Genomic DNA, 26,525 nt, shown 5'->3' with positions numbered 1-26,525 from the left:
AAAATCTGCATTCAGGGCTCTATCCAACCAGTAAAACCACAAATGGTGGTAGGTACGGAGGACCCTGGAATGGTACGACCTAAATATAACTTTTTATTTCTTTTCTTTTTTTTAAATATATTTTCACGAAATTGAAAAATTGAAAGTGGCAGGCAGAACTTTTTTCCTCCAGAAAGTGGTGCTCTTCCCAAAAAGGTTGGCCACTCCGATCTTATATTATATTTCATAAAGCTAAATACATTAATTGACTTTTCTGATTTTCCATTATGATCTGGCGAATTAGAAAACCGCTGCTATTGTGTTTTATCCCCGTATGCACCTGAGTAATGTTTCAACATTTCCTTTCCTTCGACTTCCTTCCTTCCAAACAATTCCGGTTGTTGAGAATTGAATGCTCTTTTCGCCACAACTAAGATTATAGTTTTCGCGTTGTTAAACAAAACAAATAGGCGTTGGAACAAGGGCTAAGGATTTTATTCAGAGCTAAGTGAGCTCACATCCCCGCACAAAACGTCGCATAAAAATATGTTTAATCTTCAGATTTCTATTACTTTGTATATTTTATTTCATTGGTTGGAACAATTAATTTTAAGCAAAAGAGCTCTTGTCAAGTTTTTAAGAGTATATACTATATGTAACTTTGATTTATTAAGTCAATTTCGTTGATAAATATCGCTCATTTGGAAAAAGAATGCCACAATTCGAAATTTTTAATGTTCTTTATTTTTTCGCTTAGAGGGCTTCAAATGACATTAAGTATTTAGTGTCAGCGAAGACCATTCTAACGCTCCTCCGCGCTCCTCCTTTCCCAAAAAAAAAAAAAAAAAAAATCATGTTGCAGGCGAGCAATTTGTGTCCGCAATAAAAAATTCATTACTCATGAAAAACTCGCGCTATAGCCATTTCGCGTAAGTCGGATCGCGTTGTAGCGGGATCCGACGGTATCTTCTTTGGAAAATAATAACATATTTTTTGTTCTAATATTCAATCTTGGTGAAAAAAGGTGAATCTCACAAAACGCAACTGCAGATAGATATAGAAAATACTTCATTGAAATTAATATTGAAAAAGACAGATATAAATTTATTACTACCGCCGAAGGCGGCAAACGTGGCATAAAAAGGTGACTGACAAGTTAGCCAAACAGCCACCGTAGGTGTCTGCTTGCATAAGGCGAATGGCGTATAAAGGAGAATCAGCTGGTCGCCGCAGGCGGTTAGTCAGTAAAAAAATAATAGTATCATCAGACAAATAGGTTAGTATGTGCAAAATCAAGATGATGCGCCAAGTACGTAAATGCCATTGAAAATACAGTTTAAATAAGGCCTCATTAAAACCAATGTCCACTAATAAATTAATTTTTAATCTTGATGTTCTAAAATACTATATTTACTTTGCATTATTTCAATATGTTTACTTTATAGTGGGGAATGTTGGAGGTACAAATAGGACACTGTCCCACTGTACCCCCCCCCCCCCCAACTTCACCACCAAAGCAGAATTTTTAAATCAAGACTCAAATTTGCACAACATTTTTAATGGAACATAGAACATTAGACAATTTAGGCAGTTTCTGCCGTAAGTTAATGCCTTAGTACGTCATTTAATAAGAATTTCTAGCCCAAATTCAAAAATAAAAACTGCCAAAAATAGAGCATAACTATAGCTAAAATGAAAAGAGCCGCAGCTTCCCTACAAAATGAAATGTTGCAGTGGATAGTCTCCACGGTGTTGTCGTACAGGTAAGCTAAAATATGGAGCACTTTTCTTTTTTAATTTTTAATACTTGAATTATAGAAAAGATACCATTTGTTCCATTGTACCCCGTGTCCCAATGTGCCCTCCTTTTCCCTATTGTAAAAAAATGATAGTTTAAAAAACTAAAAAAACACGTTTTATAAGCAAAATGAACTAAAAAGTTAAAAATAATCTTTGGATGACAAGTATATAAAGTAATTGACCGAACACTTAATTTTACTGTAATAAAAAAAAGCGTGGGGGGCTGCCTATTTATTTTTGCATGGATAACAAGTGGAAGAAATTTAAGACAACTGATAAGAAGCCCCCCACTCTTTTTTTCTATTACAGTAAAATTAAGTGTTTGGTCAATTACTTTATATAGGGTTGGCGAGGGCAAAGCCCCGCGATTTTCAGTTTTTATACCACCATGGTAAATAAAGGGTATATTTTTCCATTTTTTCAAATTAGAGTCATTGCGTGGGTTGTTACCTATAATCCTTCCAAATTTTAGCTACGTCTGATTAGTAATAATTGAGAAAACTACAATTTAGCGGGAAAACAAAGTTGCGGGGTTTTGCCCCACAAAATGGGGTAAAACCCCGCAATGCGGATCTTTACCCCACTCAAGATGAATGTGATTGAAAAGGGTGACTGCTTGTAAAAACACTTGAAAAACCTCCTTGAACCATTGGTTTATTGTTATTCAATAGTACCGAACTTAAATATCTCACACGTTTAATCTTTTTTTTTTTTTAACTTTGTCGAAAAAATATTTTCTTCTCCACAAAAAGAGGATTAATTACCCGGTAAAAAATGACAGCCGCATTATAAAAAAAAATTTAAATGCCTGAAGCTATAATTTTATTGAATATCTAGTACTCAGTGCTTTAAGTTTACAGTACACTAAGTTGAGTTTTCTAAAAATGTTATTGCGTCGTGGATGGAACCGTGTCCAGCTGAGGTTACGACATTTTATTTATAACGTCTTCATTTCCAATGACTCTTCCTGCGTCTCAGTACATTTGCAGACTTCTAGGTGTTTTATGTAAAAAAAAAAACTCTACATAACCTAAAACTTCTTGTCATATTGAAGTTATCTTGGCCACATTGTGCAGGGATAAGCTCCGAGTTATTCTCTATAGTTTCACTCGAAATTATAGGAAAATTTGTTTCTTCTTTGAAATCCCAAGCTTTTGTTTCATTTTTCAGAGACGTCCTCAATCGATATTTTTGAACCTAACTGTAATGTCTACCATACAGAACGAAGAGGTGCCTGCAATTAAGTTACGTGCTTCATTAAGCTCGACATTTATCATGGTTCTGATTTCTTTTTCTTCTGAAGGTACTAGAACAAAAAATTAAACGTACGTAAATGTTCAAAAAAAAAAAAAAAAGAGAAGAAATTATTACATTAATGAAAGCACGTTTGAATTGAAATGAATGTAAGATTTTACCTAACAAATCTTATCCAAATTAAAACTTCATGAGTAAATGACCACCAACAATTATTTTTTAAAGATGAATAAGCTGTACAAAACACATGCTAAACAAAGATATTAATAATATTTCAAAAAAGAGACACTTTTAAGCCGAGTGGAGAGAATCCTTGACCTTTTGGAGGTGCGGGGTTTTACCCTAAAATAACTGCGGGGATTTTTCCCCATTTTGTCACTTTCTGAAAAACGCGCCATGTTGCTTTTAAGCAGCCATTAGAATAACTGTTTTCACGCGAAGGTGAAGCTTTAATGTACCAGTATTAACGTGCAATTCATTGATTCTCCTTTTCAAATTCTACAATGTTCAAATAATATATTATAAAAGTTAGATCAAAGTAGTAAAAAACAGACGTATCCCTCTTTCTAGTCTCTGGAGTGCCTAGTCAGGACAAAATTTCATTGATCAATAGGTTTCCATAGGACAAACCCACTACCTTGACGTAAATTTCTTACTCCAAGGTGATTAAGTTACAATGTCGGTGCGGGTTTTTACCCCACGCGGGGCTTTACCCCCACCTACCCTACTTGTCATCCAAAGATTATATTTAATTATTTAGTTCATCTTGCTACTAAAGCGTGTTTTTTTTTTACTTTTTTAAACAATTATTTTATTTTTTACTTTTTAGTTCATTTTGCTACAAAAGCGTGTTTTTTTAGTTTTATAAACTATTATTTTATTTGCATCAGACATTTTGAATCTTTCTGGTAAATTCATGTGCAAACATTGTTACACTCCGCAGCTCTGATTTCTACGTTGTAAGTAATTCAAATAAGCCACTGGCTATTTGTCCAAAGAAAAGTTGGACCCACAAACATACAAGTTAAGCTAATAAAAGCGAGTTAATTAGAATAATCTAATAAGTTATCGTTAGTAAATTAATTTGATTATAGAATATTGCATTGTCATTGGGTCTGAGGTAACATTCCAAATTTTAAAAGAATCCGATCAGAAAAAGTGGGCGAAAATTGAGTTGCAAGGTTTTAAATTTAATTTCGGTGTAGACGGGATTAGAACGCACGCCCAATGATTCCCGGAGGTGGACGTCAGCGAAGACCCGCGCCTTAGACCGCTAGGCCACGAACGTTCATAAAGTGCGGAAATGTACTAACAGTAATAAGCCACTAGCTCTTAGTCCAAAGGAGGTTTCTCACAAAAATACAAGTGAAGCTAATAAAAGCGTGTTAAAAAAAAAGAGTATATTTCTTTTAAATACTAAATGAAGGATCGTTTCCGAGAAAACTCAAGTTAAAAAAAAGAGCATTTCAAATCTCTACTTTACTATGAAAATTCTAAAACAGATTGTTTTTACATCACCTTTATTATCAAACCTTGTTCAATCTTATCTGATATATCCCTTTTGAATACCGCCACGTGTAAACAATGTCTTTCATTAATAAGAAATACTAGGTTTTCACGTCTGTCTGATAAACATCGAAATGTGTTCTTCCTTTGTTCTAACAAACCGATTAAATTATCTTTTTCTGTTCATGTAATAACTGCGTCATATTTCTAATAAATGATTGTTTTTATGTTTCTCGAAAATAACTCCTCCTGTCTTCTTTGAACTTTAATTTGTACTCGATTGAATATTTAGATGGTGTTACGCAGTTTTTGAGCAATCACGATTGCTTATTGTTCTCACTTGATCGTCCTTGATGTTGTGGTTCCTTTTTCAGCTTGGACCAGGGGCCTCTGCTGCACCACCGCCCACCGGCCGGCGCGGCTCCTCTGGTCCTGAGCACTGTCCACCGGAATCCACTTCTGCTGGGCGGTGGCGTCCATGTGTGTGTCCTACACACGCATGCTCATACACATACACACTCACACACGCGCACGCCTTAACACACATACGCATACACGCCTACGTGCACATACGTAAGCCTACACACACACTCAACTATACACACGTAACCACCCAAGAGGAGGGATATACTTGAGGGAAGGGGGGGGGGGCGTTTCTAGAAACAATAACTTCAATGAGTAGGGTCTTGTCGCAACTCGTGATTGCGAAAAACATAATTTGAATTCAAAGTTCCAGAATTCAAATTAGAGTTGAATGGGGAAAGTGAGTCACAGGTCTTTTTTTTATAATTTTATTTTAAATATGCAATTTTCTTGAGAAATGAAATTTTTTAAATTTATTTCTATTTTTGTTATTATTCTAATTTGCGATTTAATGACTTCTTATGAAATTTTTAAGAACTTATCCAACTACAATTGAAGAAATGAACATGAACAATTTGAATCTAACGTATTTATGCAGGGATTTGCAATGAAAATTGTGTACGAGTGTTTCAAAACTGCAAGCAGTCGCTTCTTCAGCGAGACGAATTAGAACTACGCAGCAAATGCTAATCGAATGCTATAAACCATTTGAATGCTCACCGAAAATTCACTAGAAAAAACTGACGGATAAAAATTTGTTTAACAAAATCTCAAAAAAAAAAATAAATAAATAAACTTTACCTTACTAGAGTTAATAAAATGAAATGAAAATGAAAAATCAATGCCAAATGTGAAAGAAACAACGTCTAAGAAAATAATGAACACTGACGTATTAAAGAACTAGACTTATTCTCATCGTCATGGTAATCTAAAAAATTAAAGGAACATCAATTACGGTGAAGTGAGGATGATAAATAATGCGTCATTGCTATTAAAAAAAATTAAAAAAATCGTGTCTGATAAACAAAAGTTTTAACAATTAAGAGTTGAAATTAAATTATTTACCTGTTCAGATTTTTTAAAGCGATTACACATTATTACCATTTTAAAGGATTCTTAACTTTGGTGCGTCGATGATCGAAATTTTGAAAAAAATTTTAGTCATCATGCATTTTTGTATTACAGACCAAAGTTTACCTTTGTTATAATGGTGTGGAATAAATAGCATATTTTTCGTGTGTTAAAGTTTAAATATGTTTTTTTTTTTTTTTTTTAATATCCTTGAAGTTCTTGAAAGATTTTCCTTTTTTTACTTTTTTTTTTAAATATCCTTGAAGTTCTCGACAGATTTTCCATTTTTTACGTCAAAAATTGTATTAGTTTTCCGATGAATTTCAACTCAGCCACCAAGGTTGTGGGTTGTGTGATTATTTGTGCATTAGATTTTTAAATAAACTAGTGTTCGCCCAGTGGTCGAAATTCGACCCTATTCATAAATGAATATTTGAGAAAACTTGTATGAATTTAACTAATTCTAACATTTTTATTTCTACTCTTACTCATGTTTACTGCATATCTGGAAGCATACAATTTTTATATGTACACACAATAACAAAAGGTAATAATTTATTCCAATTTTGCTTTTTGTCTGTTAATCTCAAAATAAATGGATTAAAAGGGATATTTCAGAAATAGGGTCGGTTCGGAAATTTTAAAAGTATTTTTTTTTTTCTGAAAAAGCATGCTTAAAAGGTTTTTCCCATTTTTTAAATAATTTGAAAAAATTTAATATTTTTTAACTAATATTTTAATTGATGCGCAGATTGAAATTCATTTTTTACGCTTCTGCACATGGCATCAAAAGCGATGAAATGCCATTCACTGATGTCATTAGCGCACAGCGCAAATTATCATAACCTGGAAACGTTGTTGATAGCAAAGCGTAAAACTTTTGCTCGGCTATGGAGTAGCGCGCCAAAGTACGTCACTTGTAACGTCATAAAGACCGCGCTTTATTTCCAAAATCAAACATTAAAAAATAATAATAATAACTAACTGTCGGGAAAATAAAAGTTTTTTCTGGCTCCACGTTATTTCTTTTGCTTATTCTATCAATTTCATTGACTAATAGTAGCACTTTTAACTGAAGAAAATAACCCCATCAAGAAATGTGATCGTCAAATTCCTGGCTTGAATAATTTTATTTTGGATGCCATGTTGTTTTGTGCTTACCCTATGCAAATAGACATTTCCCTACTCTTTGTTTACGTATGCAAAGGAAAAAGATTTTTCGCGCTGGCATTAGAAACAAAAAATTTCACGCAAATGGATAATAATCGCCAATCATACAATTTTAGAATGGAATGAAGCAGCAAAACTCAGTTTATGCGTAAAACCTGCGTGGAACAATATTACTTATAAAACTTCTACTATTATTGAATAATTTGCTTTGACATCGTCATTAGAAATATAAATTTCCAAGTATGAAATGAACGAACTCTACTCGTGACAACATATAACTGTTCATTCGAAAACACTGGACGTCGCAAAAAAAGTACAATTTAAAAAAAAGGTCGTCTTTGAGATTTGATTATGGTTAAGGGCGGTGCATGTCACACATTACAACACTTTCGGCCCTCTCCCCCTTTTGTCACAAATTTTGCACTTCACCATACTCCCTCTTCCCTTAGTCACATGTCACGCTATTTTCCATAAACGTTCCTTTAAAAAAAAAAAAAAGCTTGTTGTAACATTCTCCCCGTTGTATGCCCCTCATGTCATGTCTTTCCTCTCCCTTGTCACAAACTGTTACTATTTCGTGAACCCCACCTTAAAACGGGACTTCATCCGTGGACAGCCCATATTTTGTGGCAACCGTATGCAAATATACATTTCCCTACTCTTTGTTTTCGTATGCAAAGTAAAAACATTTCTCGAGCTGCAATCGGTGCCAAAAATTTGACGCCAATAGATGAAGAGCGCCCGCCAATTTAACAGTTATCGAAATCTTCCCGAATGAAATGATCCTGCAAAACTCAGATTATACGTAAAACTTCTGCATGAACAATGCTTCTTTTAATAAGTTTAAGTTGCCTTGACCTTTGCCGTTAGAATTATTAAGTTCCAAACAATCAAATAAGCGAATCCTACTTGCTACATTAAAAATTGTCCGTTCAAAAACACTGGACGTCCCAATAAAAGTGCTATTTTTTTAAAAAAAATCGTGTTTGTGATTTGTTTCGGTTTAGGGGAAAACTGACAAATGCACTTTTCAAAATTTTTGATCCCTCTGCCCTTTGTCGCAAAGTTTCATACTTCACCATAACTCCTCTTCCCTTTGCCACATGTCATACTGATTTTCATAGATGTTCTTATAATAAAAAAAAAGCTTGATGTCTCATTCTCCCCATTGTATGTTCCTCTTGTCATTTATTTCCTCCGCCTTGTCACGAACGGTTACAATTTAATGAACCCCACCTTAAAGAGAGACTTGATTCGTAGTCAGTTCCTTGCAAATAGACATTTCTGTACTCCTTTTTTAAGAATGCAAAAGAAAAATATTTCTCGCCCTGGCATTGGTGCCAAAATGGATAAAGTTCGCCAATTTCACAATGGAGTCGTTTCCAAAATTTTAAAAGTATTTTTTTTTTTCTGAAAGAGCATGTTTAAAAACATAGGATCTAACCATTTTTTAAATAATTTGTTTAAGTTTAATATTTTTTAAAAATTACTTAAATCGGTGTACTTTCATTGTTTAAGCTTCTGACGATGACGTCACAAATGATGAAATGCCATTAAATGTTGCCATTCACAGAGCAAAATATTTAATTCGCACCTTTACTCACGTGTATTGGCAACGATATGGTTGATAGCAAGCGCAGAGCGCAATTTTAATTCGCTTCTTGATTATCATAACGTGGAAACGTGGTGGAAAGATGCGGCAAAGAGCATCATTTGTGACGTCATCAAGACCTCGCCTTGTTTGAAAAATCTCACATTTTAAAAAATATTTAAAAAATAACTGTTTGCAAAATGAAAGTATTTTCTGGGTCCTTGTTATTATTATTATTTTTTTTTTTTTTTTTTTTTGCTTATTCTATCAATTTCAGTGACAAAAAGTACTACTTTTGACTGAAGGAAACAACCCCATTGTCTTATGTGAAAACACTGGACGTTGTAATAATACGTCAATTTTATCAAAAGTTTTGTGGTGATAGCAAATGCAGGTATTATTGGGAGCTGGAACTGAAAGCCATCCCTCACTCCGTAAAATGATTTATCTAAATATTAAAATCGCGAAAACACAATCAAAATGAAATTATTTTAAATGCCTGTAGTTACCCAAAAATCCTCAATAATAAAAACAAATGCAAGTATTTCATTTCTTTACGCTCAAGCGAGAATTGGCAACAACACAATATTATCCAGCAATTTCTTCACGCTATGTCGCGTGAAAAAGCAAATAAAAATGAATTTTCACTAATTTTTAATTTCTTCTAGCGCGTTTTCTAGCCATTTTAGCGGATTGGCATTTTCGAACGGTAAACCGGGTAGAACGTGTTTTATAGTATTTTGCACGAGCTTTCCAACCATACCAAGCTCGAAGCGCTAAAATGCATTTTTCATGTAGAAAGAGCTGTTTAAAAAACCAATTAAAACTTAATGTTTCACGCTTCCAACAATGAATTTCAACAATGGAAAAGAGATAAACTTGAAAATTTTGAGTTTCGCTAGCTAAAAAACGCTTATAACTTTTTTTCTAGTTTATTTAGGTTATTGGACCTTGGGCGCCCTGACAATTTCTTCGTTAAGAGTATTTTTTAAAGACCTTTCCAACCATATCAAATTCGAAAAAATTGGACCATCCGTTCGCGTAGAAAAAGCCATTTAGGACGAAAATGCGTTTTTTATTAATATCTCCGTTAATTAGCGTTCGATTTCAAAAAAATTTTATTGATGACACTAAAGCTCGGCAATAGCTACTGAACAAAAAAAGAATGAAGGAAATCGGTTCACCAACAGAGGAGGAATCGGTACCGAAAGAAAACAGCTTGCCTATTAATATATAAAGATTTGAAAGAGTCATGTAACTGCGAAATATTATTTAATTCTTAGTCATGTGATTAGTTGAAACAATCCTTACTCCGTCTTAGAACGAAGTGAGATCAATAAGTAGTTTCTGGATTGACCAATAAGAAGATTTTCTCCATTGCATTTTTCTTGTTCTGAAGTAACTCAAAACTATAAAACTATAAAATCATCAGTTTCAATCTTTTGTACAAAAGTATTGTTACAAATTTTGTAAATAGTAATTGTTTTTATAATTAATTTGTTGTAATCTGGCTAATTTTGGCATTTGTTCCATTAATTTTCATCTAAAAATATCGTAGTAACGTAAACTGTAAATAGTTTCTTGTAGTGAGCATATAATCCCCCTGCCCCCAACATTCGTATGATGTATATGGTCCCGATAAGATTTGTGAATGGAATAAAAAGAAAATATGAGAAATTTGTAGAACGAAATAGGATTTTCTGGATATTTCTTTGCTGAGTATAAAAGCCGTGTAACATTGGAATGAGAGTTAGTTTTTGCTCCTTAATCGTATTAGCCGTTGCGCTGGAGACCATGTATTTAGCTCTGTTATTGTGTGTATTAGCCTTTGCGCTGTGTTTTTTGCGTATTTGGATGTAAATACGTGTGTAACCATTGAGTTTACGGTGTTAATTGATATTTGCCTAATTGCTATGGTTAATTTAGCAGTTGCTAACGATCTTTCTTGTACATAGTTGTAAATAAATCTCCTGTGTTTTCTCAAGAACTGTGTCGTCATTTAAAGAAAGTTTGAAGTTGCACCGGATCCTTAACAGTATTGAAATGTAATCGAAATTAATTTGGAACAACATTTTCAACCAAAGTGTAGCAACTAATTCGGGACAGAGAAAAGTAAATAAAAATGTAAATTTTTAAAACATATTTCATCTGACTAAGCATGACTTATCGTAAGTGTATTTTCCCCTGCACCTCAGAGAAAGCGAACTGAACCGAAACCAGTCATTCATCATAAAGGTCTCTGACTACTTAATGCCCGGTACACATTCAACTTCCACTTGCACGAAAGAATTTGCATCACAAACTTTTTCCCTGTTTTTTGTTGGTACTCAAGGATGCAAAATTTTTGCTTGGAATTAAAAAAAAAGCAATGATGGACTAAATAAATAGTAACTTATTTTTCAGACCCTCAATCCAATGGTGCAGGTGGGACTTTTTACATATATATTTGCAATTTAAATTAGGAATTTCAAGTTCGGGTCTTAATCTATACTAATACAGCAAAACCTGTAAAGTTGACCACCCTTGTAAGTTGACCACCTGCCAATGTTGTCCGCTTTTGTCAGGAACAGAATTAGTCCTATCTTGTATAATGAAGGAAAACCTTTGTAACTTGACCACCTCTCTATCTTGACTACCTGTCTATCTTGCTGTCTATCTTGGCCACTAATGTACACCAAATTTGGTTTGGAGTATTGTGAAAAACCCTTTGTAAGTTGACCACTTGTTATTTTTTTAAAACTTAATCAAGCAAATTATTTTATTTTATTATTTTTTTATAGCTTTGTATGAATAACTTTAATGCTTTGATGTAGGGTTGCCAACTGCTCCGCAAAAATAGCTAAACTCCGCAGCTCCGCAAAAAAGTTTTCTTGCTCCGCATTTCCCGGAGGAACATTTTCAAAGCATGATATAGTGTTTAAAGCTGTTTTTCTTTTGTTGTTCTATTTGAGATATAGCCTTTTATACTATGTTCAATAAAAACAGGTGTCAGTAGATAAGTGCCAAGTCTTTTCTTCCAGTTGCAATATTTTGCGGCAACACTGGAATTGTGCTTATGAGTAAAGTTATTTATTTCTGGTGCAAGGGATTAAGAGATAGAACATTTTCATTTTCAACTGCCTTTATAAACTAGGAGAGTACATCTTGTTGCTCTTTGTGTTATAAGTATTACGTAAAATGGCTTCAAAAAGAAAACTAGTTGAAATTGAGGTTGATAAAAAAGCATGAAATATTAAAGTTAACTGAAAAGGGGGAAAGTAAGAGATAATTAGCTGACACATATGAAATTTCTAAAGCTGCATCGTCTAATATAGTAAAAAAAAGGGGGGGGGGGACAAAAATATTTGAATAATATTTTTAATTATTGTTTCAAAATAATGTTAAACAATGAAAGTGAGTTGAACAGAAAGAGTAAGTGTGAGTTAGTCAAAAAATGAATACATAATGCAAGAAATGACAAAAAAAAAAAAAAAAAATCAGTACTACCACCCTTTATCAGTTGACCACCTGTCTAAGTTGACCACCAAAGTACTGCACCGCAAGAGGTCAACTTACACAGGTTTCACTGTATTATAAAGAGAGAGAGCGGATTTTTGTGTGTGTTTATTTGTTCGAGGTAATCTCTTGAACCACTGCACCTGTTTGAAAAATTCCTTCACTATGTGAAAGGTGCTTTCTTACTGAGTGATATAGGCTATAAATTATGCATTTATGTCTTTATACTATTTTTTAAAACTAATAAGTTCTCTTCGCTACCAGTTTATGTTTCGTACTGTTTTGTTCTTATTTCGTAAAAACGAATCCCGTTTGCTCTGCATCCGCAATGACAAAATGGCTAACGGTTCCACTTTAAACTCGCACATTATCATTTCATCAGAATAATCATATTTTTATCTTTCACACGCACATGTGAAAGATAAAAATATCACGATGCCACCAGGAGAACCGCCAAAACTTTTTCCTGTATTTGAGGCTGCAGAATACGGGTTTGTCGCATTCTATTAGTCTAGCACATTGAAAACCGTTTAGAGTCACATAATGTTTACGCTTCAAAATTTAATTTATTGAAATATACCTGCGATTCGCTTCGGGAAAATTAGTTTTTGAATTCAAGTATTGTAGATACATGATAATAATCCATGTTTCTGAAAGTTGTAAATTTGCATGCATTCAATTAAGTACATTTAGTTTAGAAAATTATTAACTGAAAGAGTAATTGCACACAATTATCGTACTTTCAAAGTTAAGAGTTAAAAGAACAACGAACAAAAAATAGTGGATAGGAAAGAATTTGACAGAAAAGAGGAGAGAATACATAAAAATTATTTGCGGAACTATTCTTCATGATGACCGCATTTAAGCATTTATAAACGGTATAATAAACTAATATAGCTCACAAATATCCTATCAGAAGCAAATTTCAAAAAAAAAAAATTAAAAAAAAATGGAGTCACATGAAAAAAAGCAAGTTTCCCGGTGGAAACGAGAACAACATTTTAAAAGGCATCCCTAGCTATAGAGAAAGACTCATCTCTTAAAAGAATATACAATATTCATTCTAATAGCTAATCTGAATTCGGTCACATAAGAATACATTTGAAATATTTCCGCGGTACTACATATTTACAAAGGCGATTAACAGTTAAAGATCCTGCCAACCTATCAAGCAGCATGTAAAGAACTCAATCTTATAGACGGCGACATATCTGTGAAAATAACCTTAGTTTATACATGTAACTTTCTGACTCTACTCCAAAACTCAGATAATTTTTTACAACTATTTTAACTTTTATGTCAATTTTTAACCCTATGGCTTTATGGCAAACATTTAAAAAATATCTCTTTGACGACATATTGAAAGGACAGCGTCAGCAAAAATACTTTGATTGTCGTTCAATGTCAAGCAATATAAGAATTAAAGGAAAAATTGGAAAATGAAGTGGACACTCAATAGGGGACTTTTTGTTTGCCACCGCCGTAGAGAATCAACAAAAAAATTCTATTGAAACTTGATTGGTACATGAAAACCAGGGATGTAAATTAATGTTGATTGGCATACCCGGTGGAACTGGAAAAAAAATAATAAAATCAACACTACCAAAAATCAACCAACAGGCTTCCGCGATGGTTTTTTTTTTCTTTTTTTTTCTTTTTACGGAACTGCAGGGAATTTAATCTTAATGTATAACAATTTTCTGTGCGTACGTTTGTCACCATAAGGCATTTAAACGGCTGGACCGATTTTGATCAAATTTTTTGTGCATAATTAAGTTGTGGCAAGCATGGTTTCGAAGCGCGATGGATCAAATCGCGGAAACGTTTTTGTTAATTAATTAATTAATTTAAACATTCGATGGTTATATCTCCCAAATGATTAATATTTTATTTTAACCTATTGTTGAGCAAGAACTGAAATAAATATTTAACCCGTAGCCAAAGGATAATAAGAAAGCCAGCTCTGCTTTTTGCAATGAAATTTCCTACTGTGATATGTCAATGAGAACAGATAAAACGTAGAGAGAGAGTGAAGCCTTCATTTCTTGAAATCAACGGTTTTAGGTCCCGTGATCTATTTTAAAGTAAAGTACTGGAAGGTTCACGCAAAAAGTGTTTTGTCGTCGTAGTTGAACAATGTGATCGGATCGGTGCTTTAGATTTTCCTAACCAAATGATCAGAAAGTAACGTACCTAGCAACATTTGGTTCTCGGCTGAAATCCATCTGAGTTTTGGCACCAATGTCAAGAATACTTTAAGAATTATCAAACTAATCAGTACATTATTAAAGGAAAAAATGATGGAATTTAAAGACGAAACAAATTTTATTTTCGTCCAGATAAATTACAAGAGTGTAGTTCTGTACACAAAAGATCAGTGCAGTGGAAGATCTTTATCTTTGGTGGAAAGAACGAATTAGGCAATATATGAAGTTTTAAAAGTTTTTCGTTCAAAAGATCGGACTGCTAATCGGTCGGAGTTGGCTCCGCTTACTGATCGGCTGGATTACAGTAACTTGGTGGCTTGGCGATTTTGGCTGTTAACGATAGAGTTGCGTGATCATTTGTTTACATTTTAAAGCTACTGTTAATGAAATTTATTGTATTTTTTGTTTATTTGGCGAAATATTTCAAATTGCAAAGAATTACTTTTCGTTTTTAAAGAGTTTTTAGTCATTTTAGATGAAGAATGTGTTTGTTTTACATCGGGAGGGGGGATGAGTGATTTTCGCTTATTCACAGAACTGTTTTTACCTTAATCATTTTTTTAAACGATATCCTTTCGATTGTTTTCTTCTTTTTCATATGGGGGATGTTACAGGGAATTTCCCGTTTGTTCTAGGTGGGTAGTTAGTTTTTACACTTAATATCTGAGTACGCTTTTCATCCTTTGAGTATGGCTGAAAGAACAAACCATCAAGTACGGGAGAAAAAATAGTTAATAAAACAACTGCTCAGTGGTCATTAGATAAATCAAGTTGTAATAAATATACGCATTCTGACAACAAGCAGCTTGAAATATTTTCTTTGTACTAACTTTTTTCAACAAAACGGTTCAAACACTTGATAGTTAATTGAAATTTTTTAACTTTTCAATTTACAAAATTTGATCAGAACAACGTCTGTCGGGTCCTCTAGTTAGAGGTATAAAAACTGGCTCCTTCACATTAAAACTACTTTGAATATCTCCTACAGAAAAACTCCGTATTTTTAACAAGAAAAAACGGGCAATTGGGAGAATTTCTTTAATATGGTATTCCTCTAGACTTCTCTTCATGCTTCTAAAATTAAAGGCGATAGCCTAATAATTTTATTGCGCAACTATACTTTGTCTAATCTCTTTAATGGAATTCAATCCCAATGTAATTCACTACGGAATAATATGATTTCGATTATTGGTCTTACAGCACCAGCAGCAGATCATTTGGCTCATATTCCTTGCATCCCCATGGTCCCCGTATATTTTCTTTTCCAATTCAAGCGATTACAATATCCAATGAAAACTTCTTATACCATTACCGTCATCAAACGTACAATTATTCGATATGTAGTGCAACGTTACGTAAGGGAAGATTGTATTGTTCAGTGGGAATTATATGTTGGTTTCTCTTGATCTGAAAATGTAGTACAGTAAAAATAGGGGTCGGACCCAAACATCCAAAAAAAAAAGCTAAACCTGGTGCAAATTGTTTATTACCCTCCCAATAAAAACAGGTAAAAAGTCCCACCCCATTGTGCGTCGGGTTTTGGAATGGGGGGCATCTAAAAATTGCTGTTTTGGGCATTTTTCTAGAATTTTTAGAGTAAATTTAAAGTGAGAATATTATGTTATACTAAATTTAAAAGCATGAAATTAAAGGTGTTTGATCCCCAAGAGGGATGACATAACCCATCAATGCTACAGAGTCCCCCTATCCCCGTAAAACGAAGCAGTACCCCTGAACCCCCCTCCATACATTTCATATGGAAACATTATTTTATGCTAAGTTAAAGTTAGAAATCAAGTGTGTCCATCCTCCAAAAGCGATGGTGCACCTCCTCTCAAAGCTACAGCACCCCCCCCCCTCCGCCAAATAAAATAAACTCAACCCCCCCCCCCCCCTCCCCGGTTTTATTTCAAGTAGAAGTATTATTTCATGCAAATCTAAAATGCATTAAATCAGGACTGTCCACCCCATAAGAACAGTAACTCACCTCCCAAAACGAAATTATATACTAAAATATTATCCTTCCCCCCACCCCTCTCTGATGCTGCACATTTGATTCAATGGCCAGAAAAATTACGCTGAACTGTTTTTTGCTTTCAAATGATTTCTCCTAAGCTTGTAACAAAAAGTCTTCGTTATCAAAATGTTTTTTGGAATCTAGATTCTCAGCAAAATCGTTATTGTTGCAGTTATGTCTAGCACAGTTTGTGCATATAGTTGCACACTTCAGTCCACTTTCAGACTTTTCAAACACTCACTATATCCAATGAACCCCTCAGAGCAAGCACAAGATTGATTTGAGGCGCAGAAAGTCTTCTAGGGCTTGACTGTTGTAATAAGACGCAGATTATATTTCTGCGGTGCTTTCTTTGCACCCATCAAAAATGACACTAGCTTTCCCATACTTAGAAGTGACCTATACACTGCATTACTGGCATATTTCCTTGAAGCTTACAGAACCAAAAATATGTTCAAGCATGTATCTTCCATCTATTACATATGATGCAGTGAGAAGCAGAGGGATGTCAGTGGCAAAATTAAAAAATTGGAGATAACCAGTACAAATGGTTAGTGAACCTCTCCTCTATCTTAGGGCAAGAGATGGTACCTGGAGACATGGTAGTTGCTTCTATACAGCATGATTTAGAAAAGAAAATCAATGAAAGCCTACCTAGGATGTTATCTTTAAACGTGTTTTATTCAAAATTCGAAAATGTCCACTTACATCCCTTTGCTCCTCACTGCCTCATATATGACACCAGCTGTTCGTTCTGTTATGGTAGATGAACCTTTTGCTGCAGATAATAGCACTTTAACGATACAGGATTTCTTTCCTTCTGAAACCAGATTCATCGAATACTGATGGAGGATCAGCGCATAACTCGTACCAGAAGTTTTTAGCAATTTGTTATTCCATCTTTACTGTTCATACCATTCGGTGTAAAAGATGGTTTGGGCTTACACATCTTTACAGATAATAACTACTCTCGTAACAGAAGCTAAAGACATAGCTGCTTACCTCCTTTACAAAGAAATGCCACAAAATTGTTTGCCATCAATATCCTTTTATCAATATAATCAATACAATCAATATAAACTACACGAACGTTGAAGGTCTCATCGCAACTCACTTTATCATCAGCGAGCAATACTACTACCAACTTGAGAGGGAAGAAACTTCTGGGGGCTTTAGAAACAGATTGTAATTACCAAATTGAGAGACAATAAAAAAATTTTGAAAAAAAAAACAGAACCGACTTCAAAATTGCTCTAAAAAGTGAAAAATAATTTTATTCTTTAAACACCATCGATAATACTTTTAAACATAATTTTTGAAGTTGGCGCAAAAACGATCGATAAAATCATTCACAGCCATAACTCAACTACAAGTATAAATTTTACCAGGTCCAGTTTCTTCACTACCACATGCATTACGCATTGATGACATCATATTTAAGTAGCGATATAAATGTTTCGTTCCCAACTTTGGATGATTTTTTGATAAAAATATGAACGAAGCACGGTTACAATGGATTTTACGTTTTGTTTTTGCGCCAACTTCAAAAATTATGTTTAAAAGTATTATCGATGGTGTTTAAAGAATAAAATTATTTTTCACTTTTTAGAGCAATTTTGAAGTCGGTTCTATTTTTTTTTCAAAAATTTTTTATTTCATTCTTTTTAGTGTAAATGTAGATATTTCAGTAAAAGTAAGAAGATACCTAGTAATAAGTTCGGTTCTATATCACTGTATTGCTTTAGAAAAGCCTTTATTCAAAATTATCATTACAATTACTATTAATGTTACTGTTATATGGCACCAAACTTTTATAACAATGAGTTTCATATTGTCGCGTAGATGAAGATAGCGAAGACAATGTGAAAGCCAAATGAAGCGAATACTTGAGAAAGTGCTGGAACTTTCCAGACTTGGAAAGATACAGAAATTAATAGAACATTCGAGAAAATACGGGAAACAGTAGAAACGAAATTTTAGTAAAATTCACTTTGTCCTAGTCGGGATTTAAACCCGGGTCGCTCGTGTGGGAAGCGAGAATTCTACCACTGAGCCACCGTTATCCACGGATGAAAAGTGCGAACTTCGCTACAATATCATTTTAATTGCATAAAATTTACTGTTTTTTGCCCATAACTTTTTTTCTAAAGAACAAATATGGTCAAACAAAGTAATGGGACCTAAGTTGAGCCATCCCCTATCCATTAAAAAAAGAATCATCAAAATCGGTTCACTAGGTGAGACGCTATGAGTGGACAAACAAAAAAAAAAAAAAACATACATACGGTATGAACTGATAACCGCCTCCTTTTTGAAGTCGGTTAAAAAGGTGTAAATATTTAGCATTCTATTGTTGTATTGCTCATTGCTCTCAGCAAGACTTGTTCCATCGTTGAATCACTACAGGTTCCAGACCACCTGAATTTGTCAGAGCGTTAGATCGTTGGATAGCTGATGTTTAATGTGATCAAATTTTTTTTATCGCATGATGTACTCAAAAGTTTCAGATAGTGTTGCAAGTATATGTCCACATATTTAGCATAATTCACATAACCAGCTGCATAAAAGAGAGGTAGCTTGGTGTTTGCAAATGAGAACCCCCCACCGACTTAGAGGGTGCAGAATTGCAGCATTGCCCGTCTCACTATTTGCAATTTCGGTTTGTCCCCCCTTACGGTGATGGCAAAAGATTGTAGAAAAGTTGAAGTAAGTTAATCAAGAAGAAGTAGGGAAATTTTGGTCAATTTGAACTTTTTTTATGCTGCATAGGAATTTGGTTTTCCAGCGCTCTAAACAGTTTAATAACTCCAGTCAAATAATTTGGTTACTGAGCTCGCTTAGATCTTTGAGAATTATCATTCTGATATTACCATATCATTGTGTGACATTTTGTACTTCGGAAAAGTTTAAATCAGGGACACTTTTTCGTGAACTTCACTGCAATAGTTGATTTTAGAATGTAAATTCAGGGTCCTCCCCCTCCCCCCCAAAAAAGTGATGGCGCACCCTTAAGTGTGACGGAGTACCCATCCAGGATAAAAGCCCTCAAAAAAGAAAGAAATAATCCTTGAAAAAACTGCCTTAAAAATTCCAATGACGCAAAGCTGCTCCATGAACCCCCCCCCCCCCTTCAAATCCCCCCTCCACCTGTCCACCCCTGCTAATTAGAATTTTTTCTGTGAGAGTTTATTATTTTACTATTATAGAGTGCTTTCTGCGAAGTTTGAGAATTTTTTTTAAGTAATAGAAATTATTTTTATTTAAATAGAAGATTATTTCATCCCCCCCCCCTTTCCCCTCAAAACCCGACGCGCAAAGTGCTGGGACTTTTTACCCCTTCTTGCTGGAAGGGTAAGAAGTAATTTGCAACAGGTTTCGCCTTTTTTTTTTTTTTTTTTTTTTGGATGTTTGGGTTTGGCCATTTTTTGGCCTAATTTTACTGTACTAATGAGGTAAATCAGCTTGTTTCAAACCTCATAAAAAGGGGGTAAATATTGCTTGCGATAAATTTTCAAATTAAATATTACCTTTATAATATTAATTTAAGATAGATAGTTTTTTTTAACCCGAACAAGGTCGGAACGGACCTCTAGTTTTATATATTTAAGTATAACTACTCATTATTATCTTAACATAAAGCAGTGGTACCCAACTTTTTTTATCCGAGGGCCACGCCTCATGTTAAATTGGTTGTCGTTGGCCAGAATAAATATGCAATTTTTTAAAAAGTTCTAGATAGCATGGAAAAACAAGGAAAATAAATGAAAATTGCAAACCAAGAATTGGTATTATCGTTACTAGATGCTTATTTTGTTAAAGCGAAGTTTGTATTCTATTTTTCAGAAGACAATATTTGGGTATTTGTCTCTAAATTTGTAATATAGTGACAAATCGTGATTTTCATTTTATACAGTTGAACTAACCATCAACGGGTCGCACGGATCAGCTCGCGGGCTGAATGTGGCCCGCGTGTTCTTCATAAACCAATATTTGAGAATTTGTCTTTAAATTTGTAATATAGTGACAAATCGGGATTTTTATTTGGTAAAGTTGAACTAACCAACGGGTCGCGGGCTGGAGGTGGCCCGCGTGCCATAGGTTTGGTACCCTTGATATAAGGTACAGTAAAACCTGTAAAGTTGACCACCCTTGTAAGTTGACCACCTGCCTATGTTGATCACTTTTGCCGGGAACGGAATTAGTCCTATCTTATATAATAACGGAAAACCTCTGTAACTTGAACACCTCTCTATCTTGACCACTAATGTACACCAAATTTGGTTTGGAGTATTGTAAAAAAAAAAACCTTTGTAAGTTGACCACGTGGTTAATTTTTTTAAACTTAATTAAGAAAATTATTTTATTTATTTTTTTATAGCTTTCCAAGAATAATTTTAATGCTTTGATGCCAGACCAGCATTTTACCAACTAAATAAAACAGCAGCATATGCTACTCTATTCTCCAAACTTGGTTTTCTTTTGCTGTTCTATTTGAGATAACCTTTACTGTTGACTGAAAACAGGTGTCAGTAAAAAGTGCCAAGTTGGAACTTCCAGTTGGAATGTTATGTGGTAGCACTGGAATTGTTCTAAATAGTAAAGTTACTTATTTCTGGTGCAAGGCGTTAAAAGATACAACATTTTCATTTTCAGCTTATGAACTAGGAAAATCCAGCTTATTGCTATTTGTGTTATAAGTTTTACATAAAATGGCTTCAAAAAGAAAGTTAGTTGAACTTGAGATTGATAAAAAGTATGAAATATTGAAATTAATTGAAAAGGTAGAAAGTCGGAGTAAATTAGCTGACACTTACAGATTTTCTAAAACTACAGTGTCTAATTTAGTAAAAAACGAGGGAAAAAAATAAAAATATTTGAATAACATTTTTAATTATTGTTTCAAAGTAATGTTAAACAATAAGAGTGAGTTAAACAGAAAGAGTAAGTGTCAATTAATAAAAAAATGAAAACATGATGCAAGAAATGACAAAAAAAATCACTTCCACCCTTTATAAGTTGACCACCTGTGTAAGTTGACCAACCCAGTACTGCACCACAAGTGGTCAACTTACACAGGATTCACTGTATCAACTTTCTAAGAAAATTTGATGCACATTAAAAATATAGTGAGTTTGTACATTTTGTGGCGTGACGTAAAATGTCACAACCACAACAAGTAGAAATTATTACTTTCTTTTAATGAAAAAGAAACTTTAAATTTTTTATGCACTCGTATTTATATTCCGAAGTTAATAATTTGTTATCATCCTATAGCGAAAAAGAATCTTCATTCAAAAGTCATTGTTCCTTGTGTCATTTGCACCCCTAACTTGATTTTCCAAATTAACAAATCTATCGACGAGATCGCCGCTACAGTAAGTTTCGTAAAATTGTTTTATAGAAATGGGATTCACCTTCCAAACCGATCGTATTCGTACCTCCCAATGCAGTTTGAAGCAGTGGTTCTGATTCAAGCTTATTCGGGTACTAAATCTTATTAACAACCTGTTCTTTACACTAAACTCCATATGAGACTCACAAAAGTACTTACATTGTAACCCGTGTTATGCCTAACACATACGAAAAAAATTTTACGTTATTTACTAAATTACGAATGCACAAATATTTGTCAGTGTTTCGTCCCTACATAGTATAAAATGAAGTCTCCAAAAAGCGTCTGTGTGTTTGAACGCGCAAAACTCGAGAACTATCCGGTCGATTTCGCTGAAATTTTCGCATTTTGATTCTTTAAGTCCGGAAAAGGTTTACAGACCGGTTCGAAAAAGATCCGATAAATTGTTCTTTTTATTCCAATTCAGTCTCAATTTTCACAGAAAATCCTGAATATGGGGGGACGACTACTTTCCCATATTAATACTATATATATCGTTGGAAAGGGTAGAATTTTCTACATTGTAAGCAATTTTTTCAATGCTCTAACTTAATTACGGCAGAAGTTATTTGCGTTTTTAGCTCTATTTTTTTAGCCTTAGCTGGAATTTAGGCACTACTTTCTTCTTTATTACTAATAATAAAGCTGAAAGGTCTCTCTGTGCGGATCTCTCTCTGTCTGTCAGGATCTCTCTCTGTCCGGATCTCTGTCTGTCAGGATCTCTGACGCGCATAGCGCCTAGACCGATCTGCCGATTTTCATGAAATTTGGCAAAAAGTATTTTTACAAATTCTATAAATAGTAATTATTTTTGGGATTAATTTGTTGTAATAAGGCTAAATTAGGCGTTTGTTCCATTATTTTGCATCTAAAATTATACGGTGTTGTTTGATACAGAGTTAATGAGTATACGGTGTTAATTGATATTTGCCTAACTGCTATGGTGAGTCTAGCAGTTGTTAACGATATTTCTTGTACATAGTTGTAAATAAATCTCCTATGTTTTCTCAAGAACTGTGTCGTCATTCAAAGAAAGTGTAAAGTTGCACCGAACGCGTAACAGTATTTTAATATCTGTCGTCATTGATTGGAAGAGAAATTTTGCATGATTTTTTTTTTCTTTTATTTAAGCCTGATTGTTGAATATACGTCACTTGACACAATTTTTATTTTCAAGGTAGACCGGGCAAAGTCGGACAACGCAGCTAGTGAGGAGTAAGCGACAAATGAATTCTTGGCAACTAAAGGGCAGTCGTATAACAGCCAATTGAAACTACATAATTCGGACCAGGAAATCATACGATAGTGTAATAATGAAAAAAAATTAATCAAAAAAAAATATAAAAGATAGCGTAATAAAACATGTTTCTGGAGACATGAACTGGACCCGATTAGGATTTTGAGGGCCCTAGGCCAAACACTTTTTCAGAAACCCCTCTAGTCGAACTTTGAAATTGTCTAAAATAATTTTACCTCCGGCGAAAACAATTTTAGTCGTTTGGGGGCTCCTAAAACATAGAGACGTACCTAGTAGCACTTTGGTCGAGTTGCCGAGTACCGAGTACTCGGCCTTTCACTACTCGGCCGAGTACCGAGTTACCGAGTACCGAGTAGGGGAGACTATTGTATCTTGGACCACTTCTAAAACTTTTTAGTTTTCAAAAATAGAATGTGTGATTTTTATGGTTTTTAGTTATTAAATCTTGATTTCAAGCCTTTTTGCATAAATAAAAATATATTTCGGATTATAATAAAAGATTTTTCTGTTTTTGTATATTTTTCAAATTTTATGTAATTTGGTCCAGGGTACATGATGCTCGTGTACCTTGAGACAGACCTCTTGTACTTGCTTAACTTTTCTTAAATGCCTAGTAATGGTTGACCTGCTCACTTTGAATACTTTTTCGGCTTCTCTAAAAGTCATTTTTTTGTCAGGATCATTACTTCTTACTGCTTCAATAGCATTTTGCAATGCCTCAACATCTACTGGATCCCTCTTGATTCCTGTTTTACTTCGAGGCATGGGGAAATCCTACCTTTAAAAAAAAATCACTACAACCTATTGTACCTATTGTACCTTGATCCAGTGGTTCAAGGTACAAGATGAAGCTTGGTTTCAAGGTACACGAGGGTGCATGTTTATACAAAAGTGGCTACCCTAACCTAACAGCTACGTAAAAAGTAAAGACTAAATGTTGAATACACTTACCGAGAGATAGGCAATAGATATAATGGTCAATCAGTTGCGTAACACTAGTCAAATTTTATTTAAGTAACACTGGAATTATGCACTTTTGTTTGCACAAATCACAAAACAATCACTGGCCACATAAAAGCTGGAATTTCAACCAACAACTCACTCTGGCAGGTGGAGAGACTGTCATGGCTGACATAGTACTGTGATTCCTCACTAGGTAAAACCGCTAGCTGATTAGAAAGCATGGCGCAAGGTACACTATGGTCAAGGTACAACAGTCTCCTCTACCAATTATGTTTTAAGAAGAACTACCGACACACACGTATTGAATTCGAACTCATTGGAATAGTAGTATAGACCTCCATGTGCACATAATAGTTTTTAAAGCAAAATTCCAGCTGAAATTTAACTACACATTATTATTTAAAAGATTTTCTGTTTGTAAAAATGTCATTAAAAAATTAAAAATTAACAAATAAATAAAAGGTATGATTAATCACGTTGGAATTAAAAGAAATTATATCAATCTATTATAGTTCTAGTCCGCCAAACATAATAATATGAAAAATTCATATTTTTTACACTGCCCCAGTTTCAATAAATAAGTTTTATTAACTTTGGACACATTAAAATAAAGATTGACTCCATTGAAGCATAACAAACTTCATTATTCTCAAAATTTTAATTTTACTTGTTAATTTGAATTGTAAATGATTGCAGTATATTATATGGTTGCACTTCCTTATTAATTGTAAAATGTGTCTCAAAAATGTTCCATATTATACAACTACTCGGTATTGATCGAGTATCTGATCAAAATTTGGCCGAGTACCGAACAGTTACCGAGTACTCGGTACGTCTCTACCAAAAAACTGGAACCTTAGGCCATGGCCTAGTTGGCCTATTCAGTAATCAGACCCTACACATAAATTATTTGCTTTCGTGTCCCCGTTATCGAAGTATAAAGTCTTAAAGTCTGTGGAAATTTAAGAAAAGTAGCCAAATTTAGTGACTTTCGTTCAAAAATGGACAGATATCTTTCACACACTTTGCAGATGGTCTTGACACATGCAGACGGAGAAATCGCGAAGTATCTTCCATTTCTTGAGTCTTAAACGCTTTTCTGAAGATTTCGGGAGACTTTAAAACCTAATGTCTCGATAACGAGAGAACGAGGACAAATACTTCTTGAGGCAAAAATATCTCAATGTGCTCAGCTTTTGATTGCTATCTATTTAAATAGTTTCATTGTTACAATATGCTTGTGGTTCCCTGGCGAGATTATCAGCTTTAGCCATTGGGATTCAATTTCTTGGCTTCGGAATCCAAACTCGAAATCCATGCTACTGATACCATTCTGTTTGTCGCCAGTGCCGTACATAGGGAAAGCTAGCCGGGAACCTTGCCCCTGACAGCAACTTCAAAGTGACTGCAAATTCACCCTATTTCTGTGATTTTTCGTTGAAACTCGATGTAAAAAGAAATTGAAGGGAGATATAGAGAGAGAGAGTGGTAAAAGAGGTACTTAAGATTTGCCCCGGCTCGAAAAAGCAGGGCTGCGGAGTCGGACTGATTTTGGGTGAAGGAGTCAGAGTCGAGAGTCGAAGGTTTAAAATTTCAAGAGTCGGAGTCTTTCGTTTTCCCTCAAGGTCCACAACTTTGCCAGTGCTTGCGAAGTCGAAGTTGGATAGATTTTGAGGTTAAGGAGTCAGCTTAACCTCAGCTGCCCTGAGAAAAAGTTGAAGATGCGGCACTATTTATCGCTCAACAACTTTAAATCAAACTTATTATTTTAACATTGTTTCACATTTAAAGAACAAAATTGAAATAATCTTACCTAGAAAATGGCCTTGTAATTGAAATATATTTATGCACAGAAATGTACATGAGCGTATGTATGGAGCATATGAGAAACAGGGCCATGGTGAACCCATTTAGTTGACACAGAGGGTATCCAAACACCCAACGTCCTTTCAGGATAGTTATTAAAGACACTGGCATGTCCATTGCCGCAACCAGTATGTCTGCTACAGCCAAGTTCACGATGAACATGTTAGTCCTAGTTCGCATTCCTCTATGGCGAAGAATTGTGATGATGACCATGATGTTGCCACCGATGGCGAGTATGATGATGAGGATGATGATGATAGACATAGGAACGACTACCGAATAACCATAGAACAAATAAATATCATCAATCAAGATGAATTGCTTCGAAGATGGAATTATATGCCGCGTTTCGTTTCCATAGGTGCTGTTGAATTCTGAAGAATTCATTTTCGCCGAAAATGGAGGCCTGGAAGAAAGAGATGTGTTACTCGTCAAATTTCATAAAAAGAAAAGCAAAATAAGAAGACACAGTGAAGAAAATGAAGTTTCTTGATAATGAAATAAAAGATTTGACCACTACAAAGTAAAAAAGTATTAAATGGGTTTTTTAAACAATTGATTTGTTATCTTTATCTCTAAATAGTGAGCAAATA

The 26,525-nt window shown here is 34.3% G+C and overlaps 1 protein-coding gene across 1 annotated transcript in view; it reads right to left on the bottom strand.

Annotated features, from left to right (window-relative positions):
- LOC129235239 (beta-1 adrenergic receptor-like) overlaps window positions 1-26,319 on the bottom strand; it is a 49,001-nt gene extending 22,682 nt beyond the window's left edge. Inside the window, 1 exon segment of the mRNA XM_054868949.1 lies at window positions 25,880-26,319. Coding sequence (XP_054724924.1) covers window positions 25,880-26,319 — 440 coding nt within the window.
- Window positions 26,320-26,525: the final 206 nt, after the last annotated feature.

Source organism: Uloborus diversus, chromosome 2, assembly GCF_026930045.1.
Source record: "Uloborus diversus isolate 005 chromosome 2, Udiv.v.3.1, whole genome shotgun sequence".
Taxonomy (NCBI): domain Eukaryota; kingdom Metazoa; phylum Arthropoda; class Arachnida; order Araneae; family Uloboridae; genus Uloborus; species Uloborus diversus.
Note: the sequence above shows the minus strand (reverse complement) of the source record. Positions and strands in the feature narration are given on the sequence as shown.